Genomic DNA, 11,283 nt, shown 5'->3' with positions numbered 1-11,283 from the left:
TCTAACCGGCATGCAACGGGCGCCGATCGCCGGTGATCGATTCTGCGCAGACCTGGCTCATCTCGAACGAGCCTAGTGCCCCAGTATTGAGTATCCCTGACCTTCTACACTAATTCATAATGGACGATGCTTCCGAGGTGGGACATTTATTCCCTTGTGAATGCAAGCTCCACATGTGCTCAGGTAAAGTCCTCCAGGCAACCTTGGTCTTATTGTCACTGGATTTTAATCGTGGCCTTCCTCTCTTCATGCCACATTTAACTCCAATATCATGGTTCTTGCTGACAGGATCTTAAAGGCTGCTCTTTTCATTCCACAGCCCAAAATTACCATCAACAAGTCAAACAACCAGTGGGATCAATCATCATGTTTTCTGTCTCATTGGAGGGTCATGCAATATTGTTTCTAATTAGATCCACCCATGTGTGTCACAACTCTGTTCTCTCCTGGGCAACACAACAACCCTTTCCTTTGGTTTCCATCTACAATATATAGTCCAAGCTGAGAGCAATTGCTGCAGCATTTTACTTCAGCTGGTTCTTTTCCAGACTGGGCAGAATGTGAGCTAAAGTCCCTGCAATTTGCTGTCACAGGCCTCAGAGAAAACAGGGTGCATTAGGTGATCCAGTAGCTGAGAAGTTAAAGTGCTGTTGTATAGCCTTGTTTTGACCAAGCTGAATGTTGAAAAGAAAAGGCAATGACAAGAATAAGCCTTTTGACAAAACATCACAAAAAACAAGACTTAAGAGTCTTCAGCCATGCCAGCTGCTCTGTAAGGTTGTACTTATACTGTACATGCTAGTACATTGTGCTTAATGCTAATGACGGAATGCTATCATGCTCAAATGACAACGCTAACATTGTGACGTTTGGCAGGTATGATGTTAACATTAACCCCATCTTAGTTTAGCATGCTAACATGTACTGATGAGCAGTAAAAACAAAATACAGCTGTCAATATAGGTTTTTTGTGTATGGTTTTGCAGGTATTTGGTGATAAACCAAATGGAAAGGTGAACTCAAACATGGCACTACATGAATGTCATAATTTCAATTCATCCTATGAGCACCGTACATGTCCGTAGCAAAATCCCATTGGCAATTTATTCAGTAGTACTAATAGCATAAAATATCAACAAGCTTGTGGCACTAAAGGAAATGTTAGGAGATTTTCAAGTAGTAAATTAACTTCTAGGGACTATGTTTGTGTGTACAAAATATTATCACAATCCATCCAGTAGTAGAGATATTTTAGTCTGGACCAAAGTGGTGGACTGATCGACAGACAGACCGACAGAGCTTTCTTTTCCTGAGCTAGAGCCTAGCAAAACTAGCAAAACGTAAGCACTGTGATCACGCTGACGCTGCTGTATGTGTGACATGTTTCATTCATTTGTGTGGAAGGCAGTATTGCGCTAGTGTGACATTAATATCCTATTGTATAATTAGTCTTTATTTATACCTTGTGTGCTTTTGTTAGATAATATCACAAGCATACATACACCTGTGAGCAGTGCAGCAAACCACGTGCGTCACAATAAGGGCTTTTACAAGAAAATTCTTCTTAGATTGATGCAACCATTCATTGCTGTTAGAAAATAAAAATCCAATCATTGATATTTTTGTATTTATGATGTAGGGAATCAAAATGTGGTTTATAATCTACACATCTCTGCCATGAAATAAGATTGCTGATACACTGATAAACTATACAGATAAGTTAGTTAAAACCTCTGTCAGAACCAATTGCGAGCGAAAAAAGCAGTGGCCGGTGGTGGCTGCTGTCCTGTCATCTGTGGCTCTCTGCCTGAGGCACAACGAATCAAGGCTCTGGCACTGGTCAAATGTGGCCGACCCACAGAAATGTGATGTCTCACGAGGTCAAGCTGAAACAGAAGGCGGCGCACAAGCTCTTGTCACAAATTCAAACCAAAAAGAATTGCTGTTTAATTTCCGTCAGATGATCTTTGTGTTATAATGTCATTTTGGGCTGTTGATGTGATGTAGATCTTTTATAATTGGGTTTTAAAATCTGTCACCACCAGTAAGAATCCGTTCACTTAATAATCATCAGGAAAGTTGTACTTTAATCCAGTTCTGGTCCTTTAAACCCCAGAAAATGAACGGCCCATTTACAGTGGTGCTTGTAAGTTAATGAACCTAGGCTAAAGTTAACTAAAAAGAGGAATAATAAAATCATCTTTTGGAAATTAATCTTAATGCCTTAATTCAAAAAGAATTGGAAAAATCCAACCTTCAAAGCAGAACTCATGCCAAGATACAACCTAAGGTCTTTTTGGAAATGTACCCGCGCTAAACCTTTGTATAAAAGCATAATTAGGACAGAAACCCCACTTTTAAGATTTATCATATCATTGTTTTTGTTTATTTTTTTGTTATGCTTTTAAACAAAAGTTTGACTTGGGTACATTCACTAAAAAAAGACCATAGGTTGCATTTTGGCGAGAGTTATGCTTCAAGGACACCAATTGTGTGTGTGTGTGTGCGTGTGTGCGTGTGCGTGTGTGCGTGCTCGTGCGTGCGCGTCAGTTGCGGGTGAAACTCAGCAGCCCTGACTTCAAAGTGAAAAATTATTACAGCGTACATGATGTATACAGGTTGGCAGGACGGTCTAACATGTTTTGCACAGTCTCTCTCTGAACATTTTGTGGGTAAATGTGAGATGTTTGAGTCACAAGCGTCTCAGTAAACAAGGAAATGAACATGGCCAGGGACATGTGACGTCTCCCGCTTGGTCGTTGGATTTCATAGTCACATACTGATACAAATTCTTGTACTTGGGACTGCTGGAATTTGCACCAAAGTCACGGTGATTGGTTGAGTTTGCGTGAATTAGTGCGATTGCAACATTGCGAAATCCTGGAGGGACTGATTGCTATTTTGAGGCAGCGGGAAGTGATTCCACCATTAACTTATATCGTTAAAATAGGGCCCATAGCCTATTTAAGTTGTCATGGACTTGAATGTGTTATTTCAGATTTTGGGAATTTAATCATTCTCCGTCCACTTGCTTTGTGTTTCATTTGCAGCATTAAAAAGATTCTAATCTGAGAATTTACAGCCATTTTAATGGATGACATTAGCCAGTTTTACCACATATTTTTCTCAGTGTGGATTTGCATGCACGCACACACGCGCATACGCACGCACGCACGCACACACACACACACACACACACACGTTGGCTAGAAACCCCACCTTCCCTGCATCATTTGTGAAACAGATTTGTCCTCTTCTAGAACTGAGATCAGTGTTGTTGTGGCTGCTGCATCCAGAAAAAACGTATCCCTTACTAATCTTTCCTGTTTCTTGCTTCTCCTCTTACTTTCATTAGAAACATATTACATTTATATTGATTAAAGTTGCATTTCCTTTCTTGGAGGAATTCCTACTGTAACAGTAGAGAGGAACAGGACGTACCTACTAACATTTCCCAGATGGTGCCCATGCAATTTGTGATCGCGCTTGACGTGCAGTTTTGTAGTCAGTAGTGCATATATTGTACTGGGTGCACACAATGTAAAACATGACCATTAGACCAGTACTGTGTTAATAACGACTAGATTTATTTTGTTGTAATAAAACTGTGAAAGGCGGAGCCGTATGACCTGTATGTCCCTTACTGGCTAACGTATTTCAAGATGGCGCATGAATTTGGAACGTTCATCTTAGTTTATGCAAATGCAAATGTAAAATTTCAAGCCAAAAAGAATACTTGTAATCGATGGTGGTGGTAAATACTCATGAAAAAGGACAAGATTGTTAACAGGCAACACGGATTTTGATAATAAACAATCAAACACATTACACACTCGACCTTTAAGTTAAGAGGAGACATTTCACCTCAAACATTATTTGTAAGCAGAGTAACCAGGCTGTGTCTGCCCCTTAATGCACAATTATGGGGGGTTTCTGAATGAAATAAGTGGAAAGAAAACATGTTTACTACAGGTCCTATGTGTATAGGTATGTGTGAATGTATCTGATATCTATGTAGTCGTGTTGTGCTGTAGTATGTATTTATGTGACGCCTTTGTATATCGAAAAAGAAAATATTAGCAATTTTTGTATAGCTTTTGTTTTTTACTGTTTAACCTTTCAGAAACTACCTCAAAACAGTAGTGTAGACACGTGGATGTAATGTACTCTCAGGGGAAGGACATCTGCATTTCTTATTAGTAACCAATATTTAATTTGTTGTATTATTTGTGATTAATCTTTACTATGCAGATTATTGTTGTATGCAATCTGCCAACTCTGTGCATGAGTGAACACACACAAAGTCACTTTTAATTTGCTGGTCACTTTTGTAAGTCATGTTGTTCAAGTAATGAGCTGGTTTATTATAGCAAGCAATTAAATCTACAGGATGCTGAGGGATGTTGTGAGCCATACCCATCTTCATTCAGCCCTAATAAAAAATGCTCTTCTGGCTTGTAGCTCAGCTTCAGAGAAAATTATGTAAAATTAATAACATGTGTGGATAAAATGCAACATCCTCAGATTTTAAGGTATACACAGTACAATTCTCTAACCTGTGTTTATATTTTTGTGGGTTTTTAAGATGATAAAAGATAAGCCTGCAGAAACATGTACAGTGCATAATGTTACCATTAATTAACAATTAGATTAATGTAAAACAGACTTAACAGGGACAATATATCTAAGAAAAAACTGTGAGATACGTGGCTACCTAGCTAGCTAGTTCCCTGAGATGGCTTATATACTGTACACCATTGCACAGCATGCCTTCCCCACAATGAACACTATCTACACCCATATGCCTATACTGTCAGGCTGCAGGTTAATCAGAAAGGGCCAGATAACACATAGTCTAGATAAGACATAACTATAATATTATCAAGTGCCTTGGCAGTAAATAACAGTGTTTACTTCTGTGTACTTGTTCACGTCTGTCCTCAATCATTTTTATCTTGTTGTTTTTATGCATTTTCTAGAATAGTATTGATAATGGGGAAATTCAAACTTTGAAATGTTTTCAGATACATATTCAAGCAAACAGAATAGAGATTGAGCATTGGTCTGGGGAGTCTGCTCTGTGTTTTCTCTGCACAAGAGGCAGAAGTCTCTCGTTAGCATATTGTAGGCTCCTTGTCGCAAAGTGACACACGCAACTCACATATGGACTCGCCCAGTGTATATGACACATACCTTTGGTGTGGGAGATCTGGGTTCAGTTCCCACTGCGACACATCAACCAATGTGTCCCTGAGCAAGACATTTAACCCCTGGGTGCTCCAGAGACATGCGGCGAAAAAATTGTAAGTTGGAGAAAAGCGTCAGCTAAATGAAACGTAATCTCATGTAATGAAAGGAAGCTTTCCTGATTGAATCATTAGTTCAATCTATTTGTTTAAAAATGTGTTGGGGGAAAAAAAACAGATTTAACGGAAATGATCACTGAGGTAAGAAACACATCACTTAGCTCAAAGCCACTCTCCCTGACTGAATGCCCATAAACCTCAAAAAGTCTTAAAATGGGCCTCCACAGTCCTTTACAGGCTGAAAACATTCTTCTAACTTATTACTGTTGCTTTAAGACTAAGGCCTTATTTTAACAATTTATGCGCACGGCGTGACGTGCATGACACAGGTGCGTTTAGGGTGTGTCCAAATCCATGTTTGCTAGTATGACGGCGGAATAAAGGGTCTGTGCACCGTGCGCATGGTTCAAAAGAGTTGTACTACTTAGTATCTTCATTAATTCATAGGTGTTTTTTCGGCGTAACATGCAATAAACCAATCAGTGTCATCTCCCATTCCCTTTAAATGCCAGGCGTGTTTGTACCTTGGAACATTGCTAATATGATGGTGGATTTGCACCATCATATTTTTATTTTTAATCTTTTGCATGTGTGTGTGAGGCTACGCTTCCCCGTGTGTGTGTGTGTGTGTAACAAGCATAGTGTGCAAGCAAGCTGTGCACTAGCCTAGGCGCGTTTTACCAGTGCACTGTTAAAACAATGACAGGTTGCACTATTGACTTTAGACAAGGTTTTTGTTGGTCAATGGCGGGACCACTTTCTGGTGCTGCAAGAACACACCTCCCTGTAAGACAAGCATGCCCATGGGTGCAAAGATGGGCGCAAAGATGGGTGCAGGTGAATTTGCTATTTAACTGTGTCGGTCTTAAAATACCAAAGACACTTTGTCGGGCTTTGCACTGCACCGGGTGCAAGATAAGGCCCTAACTGTTAACTTATTGTTCAGGAGACTCTTGGGTTTGTGTTGAGAAATAAATGAAATTATTGTCAAAAGTGAAAACCCAAATGCATATTTGGTGCAAAGTGAAAATAAAAATAAATCAACCAGTTTTTTAGCTAAATGAGATCATAATTTCCTTACTACTAATTTAAGAACATGTGTTTTGGAATTACGGCCCAGTGCTCTCCAAGTTCTTGCAATAATCTGTCAAGATGAATTACTACCTTTTAGATTTGAACTCAGTGGGCCAAGTTTTACAATTTCAGCCTTATAGTTGGATGTCACTGCCCATCAAAACATCCAAATGTCAACATCTGCTCTCGGAGGTTAGAAAATGTTGGTTGCACATTGCACTTGGTGAGAGGCCAGAGGAATTTTGACTTTCAACATAAGGGCCAACATATTAAAATGTTGAAACTGTGATTGTGGTATGTCAGCCCTTATTGAAACATAGAAGCTTTACTCATGGCTCTTTTTACAAAGTGAATTGTTGAAGTATTTATTACAAATCATCTTTTTGTTTTTACATTTCGAAATTTAGCAGAGTTTGAACTTATTTTACATGCACTTTTTGTATATTAAGTTTTATTTATTTTTCTGGAGTGAAGTGTAACTACATTCTACAGTAACAGTCAAATAAAGTGTGAAAAGTGTTTATCCACATGAGTCATACTCAATATGGACATGTACTCAAGATCAATTCAATTCAAATAAATTGTTGGTTGTATCTATAAAGTGGCCATTAAATGCTAATATGAGTTGTTTTTCTGATAGAAGGGATTATTTGTTGTGGGAATTTAGCAGGAGGATGCTATATGGTGTTAAACATGCACTGCTGTCCTCTTACACTCTGGTAAGAGGACAAGAAAAAATAGAAAATATCACTTAATAATAACATCACATTTATTTTAACTGTACCTTATCTGAACTAAACATGTTTACCCTGCAGTAGGAACAAAACAATAAGTAATTATTTTCTTTATGTAGTTTGTAAGCAAAGAACAATGCTCAGAGCGAAGCTGTGTTTCTGTTATTTGCTGCCAGTGGTATGTTGTTCCTAATGATCTTCTCCCTTCTTTGTCAGGTGGCATCCCCTTTGTTCTGACCGGGGAACTCTTTGAACAATCCTACCGACCTGCCGCTTTCATGATTGCTGGCATAGTTAACTGGCTTTCCAACTTTGCTGTGGGCCTCCTGTTCCCATTTATTCAGGTGAGTTACGTCTACCTCAGTTTACGACGTCAACAGAAGCAAGTCACACTTTTTTCAGTTCATCAACTGATTGTCAGCTAATCCAACCTAACACCAGGTTCGTCGCTTCCGCTTTTCACAGCCCATTAAAGTTGTCAGCCCCTCATTAATCCCTGCAGTGGCTGCTTGTTACAGCATATTGTTGACTGGTTGCCTGCTCTTTACCAGCACTCCCACAACTTCGTATCAAATTACATTGTGTATTTTATATTCTAATTATATGCAACACTGATCTCTAATGGTTGTTTTTGGAGAGTCAATGACTAATTCACAAGCTTTTCCCAATAATGGTATTAATTTAATGATACGTGTTCCTGACTGAACATGTACTGTACATTTTGTTCCTTTTTAGTAAACTGAATATAAATACTAGATTATACAAAGCAAGCTGTTGCAGATGTCCTCTACTTTATTATACTTGTCAACCTAACCAAAAGGTAATGTCCTCTCAGCTTTGGTGCAGTTGCTTTTGAATTCATACCTGACCTAACAATACAAGACTTAGAAATGAAAACTCCTGTCGCACTTCCTGTAAGACAATGGGATCACCACTTTGGCTGGCAGAGCAGTGAGGAACACTCATAGATATGAAACAATACTATATCTATCGGAACAGCAGCTAAACTATAAAGGGTGTTCCACTGAGCATTTGCTTTTATTACTCAACACGGATTACAAAGCACAGTTTTTATTTTCCTTGTTAATGTGGCAATCTGTGAGATTTTCTCATTATAACTGCAAGCTATTGGCAGTAAAACAAACTGTTAAGAAGCACAACACAGAGCTATTTCTCAGAAATAGTTGTGTAATGCGTTTCGTGGCTCTGCATTAATACGTTTAGAAAATACCCCTTGTTATGTCACCAGGGTTGCTACCATTGAGGTGCATTATGGGAGATGTTGGATCTGGTCTTTTAAAGCTCATCTGTTGTGACTTATTGGAAATGCAATGCTAAATCACTGGAGTCTCAAACCTCATCTACATCATATTACATGTTTCACATGTGTTTTTCAACTCATTGTTTTTCACCTCTTATGAAGATTGATTTTGGTACCTGATTTTGTATTGTGTACTTTGAGTGCCCAGCAGTACTGTGGCTGAACAGATCCAGTGGGGACATGGACTGTTGTGCTCCTGACACGCTACTTTTGCTGCTTGGCCTTGCAAGCAAGATGTTATGGGTGAACTGTTAAAAATGTTAAAAATAATGAGCATCTTTGTTTTGCTTTGTTTTTGACCTGTGAGAGAACTTCACTTTAAGGACTGTTTTTTTAAGGCATATGATAAGCAAATGTAACAGTTTTTAGACAGAAGACTAATTTGTGTCTATTAGGATGACTTCACCAAGAACCTGCAGGGTCCTCTTTCAACTTCTAAACCCTGACTGTTGCTCCTGGCGGCTTCACAATTCGGCCTCCTCTCATTTTACCTCGTCCATTTCTTTCCCTCTGTGCCTCTTTCTTTGGCATTACGGCTTCTTTTTGTACTCTTTTTCTGGCTTTCCTACTTTAACTGTATATGTTTGCTAACTCACCTTCCTAAAACACAGTGTTTGTATAATTTAGAATTGGCTTTGGTAGTGCTAAAGTTTTGGTAGTGTTAAAGGGATTTTGGGACCTGTTTACAATTACAGTGGATCAGTCGTTAGTAATGGATTTCATGTTGTTGCTACAGTACAAAATGTATAAAAGAGAAACATGCTAGTAAAAAGTCAAGATAATCCAAGACATAAAACATAAAATTGAGCAGAGGTTTGATAAAGGAATAAAATAAAACCTATATAAAAAATGTAAAATATAATACTGTGGTAGACTGGTGTACAGTATTAATACAATGAATCAGCTACTAAATATAGATGTAAACTGCAGTGTGTGCAGGTGTAAACAGGTAGAAGAAGCAGTATAAAGTTGAAGTGTACCAATGCAGTGTGAGTAAAGTGTTGAGAGTTGCGGAGCTCAAAGGTTGATCAGTCTTATGGCCTGTGGGATGAACCTGAGCCTGGTGGCGTGGGACTGGGTGCTGCTGTATTGTCTGTCAGACAGGAGCTGGCAGAGCCGTTTGTGGCTGGGGTAATTGATTTCTTCCTGCATTGCTGGATATAGCTGTTTTCACTTTTCGTTCAGCAATTCACTCAGATTGTGTCTGAATTCTGACTGAAATTTAGTGCACTCTAAAATGTCTACAGCAGAGCAAAACAAAAGTAGTGCATGTGGCATGTACACTAGTTTTTGCTAACAAACCCACAGTGAACATTTTTATAGAAAATAACCAGTGCGTGACTGTGTCACTATACAGATTATGTCTTAGAAGTGTCCCGAATTTCAATGTCTTGCTCACTATAGAGTTAATTTTCAGTATATTTACTGTTTGTAGGGAGTAGTGAATGAGTGAGTCCTGAGTGGGGGGTGATGGTGCAGTGGATATGACACATGCCTTTTGTGTAGGAGATCTGTGTTTGATTCCCACTGCAATACATCAACCAGTGTGTCCCTGAGCAAGACACTTAACCCCTAGGTGCTTCAGAGGTGTGCGACCTCTGATATATAGCAATTGTAAGACGCTCTAGATAAAAGCGTCAACTAAATGACATGTAATGTAAAGTCCTACAAGTAGCTGGAATCAAAATAAGATATCAGTGATTGAAAATATTTCTATGAGGAAGGGATTTATTGATTGTCTGTGTAATTATCACACAATACCTAAAGAAAGTAACCACTTGTCTCTGATGCAAGAATGACATTGAAAATGCCACAGCAGTTGTTGTGCCACTGATAGTGAGACTTGTCTGATGTGGTGTGCAGTTTTCCACTTGTTCTACAAGACTTAAGCTCCCCTCCAGATAAATGGCCTGAGTCGCTTCTTCATATTCCATTAATTGTCCCCAGGCCTCACGCTTTTGCATTTGACTAATGTAACAAAACATTTAAGAACACTGAGAAAAATATATAGACTGCTTTATCCAAAGCACATTATAGTTTATTCATTGCCTTCTTGTAGTCTTATCAGTTAGATTTCTAAAAATGTAGTATAAACATGAGTAAAATCTGAAACATGGACAAGGTAAGAAACTGCTGCCTTGTTGAAATTAATTCAGCATTTATAGGAGACAGGCAGCTCCCATACTGATGCCCTTCCAAGCCAACCTATCCAGATAAACTATGTTTCCATCAAACTCTTTCAGTATGGTACCTTTAGAACTATAGGGAACCTATACAGACATGAACCTAAACATTATATCTGTTTTGCGTTTGTAAGTGGGGTTATTACCGGATGGTAAGAGCTGTGGGCGGCCATGCACTGAGAAACAATCTGAAAACCCTTTTTTCCCTTATTGCTCCATTCAGCTCTTGAGGTATTTTCTTTAAAGAAGAGGAACAGCCACAATAATCACTGAGTGAAGTGTTTCTAGCACCTTTTTTACAATCGGATCAGTGTGTTGGGTAACACAACAGTATGGGACTATTTTTGTAGAATATGTGACAGCAGAGAGCGTAGACAGCTTCTTAGGGGAGAAAAAATACACATAAGATGCCTAATATAACTATTTACCACGTAAAAACAAATAGTGCTTGTGTGAGTGTTGTGAGCTCTGGCTCCCTCATCACTCAATATTTCACACACTGGGTGTTAGAATACTTAGTTAACCAAGATACTCCCAGTTCCATGGTAGTTTTAACACCTTTTTTAGTGTAAAAAAAAGAGACAGAGAGGAAGGAGGGAGATCCTGTCTGAGTTAATAATACAGTACACTGACCCAATCTCAGCCACTTGTGGGCTCTCATGGAC

General features: G+C 38.9%; 1 protein-coding gene and 1 long non-coding RNA gene across 6 annotated transcripts in view; one reads left to right on the top strand and one right to left on the bottom strand.

The window, feature by feature from the left end:
- LOC117943763 overlaps window positions 1-11,129 on the bottom strand; it is an 18,457-nt gene extending 7,328 nt beyond the window's left edge. Inside the window, exons 1-2 of the long non-coding RNA XR_004656428.1 lie at window positions 11,117-11,129; window positions 3,029-3,031 (exon numbers count right to left, since the gene is read on the bottom strand). This is a non-coding gene — a long non-coding RNA (uncharacterized LOC117943763). The remainder of the gene's footprint in view (window positions 1-3,028; window positions 3,032-11,116) is intronic.
- The window catches only part of slc2a9l2 (solute carrier family 2 member 9, like 2), an 86,008-nt gene that overhangs the window by 59,212 nt on the left and 15,513 nt on the right, over window positions 1-11,283 (top strand). For all 5 annotated transcript variants that reach the window (XM_034870089.1, XM_034870091.1, XM_034870090.1 and 2 more), the window contains one exon: window positions 7,331-7,458. In XM_034870089.1, the coding sequence (XP_034725980.1) occupies window positions 7,331-7,458 (128 nt within the window). The remainder of the gene's footprint in view (window positions 1-7,330; window positions 7,459-11,283) is intronic.

Source organism: Etheostoma cragini, chromosome 4, assembly GCF_013103735.1.
Source record: "Etheostoma cragini isolate CJK2018 chromosome 4, CSU_Ecrag_1.0, whole genome shotgun sequence".
Classification (NCBI taxonomy): domain Eukaryota; kingdom Metazoa; phylum Chordata; class Actinopteri; order Perciformes; family Percidae; genus Etheostoma; species Etheostoma cragini.
Note: the sequence above shows the minus strand (reverse complement) of the source record. Positions and strands in the feature narration are given on the sequence as shown.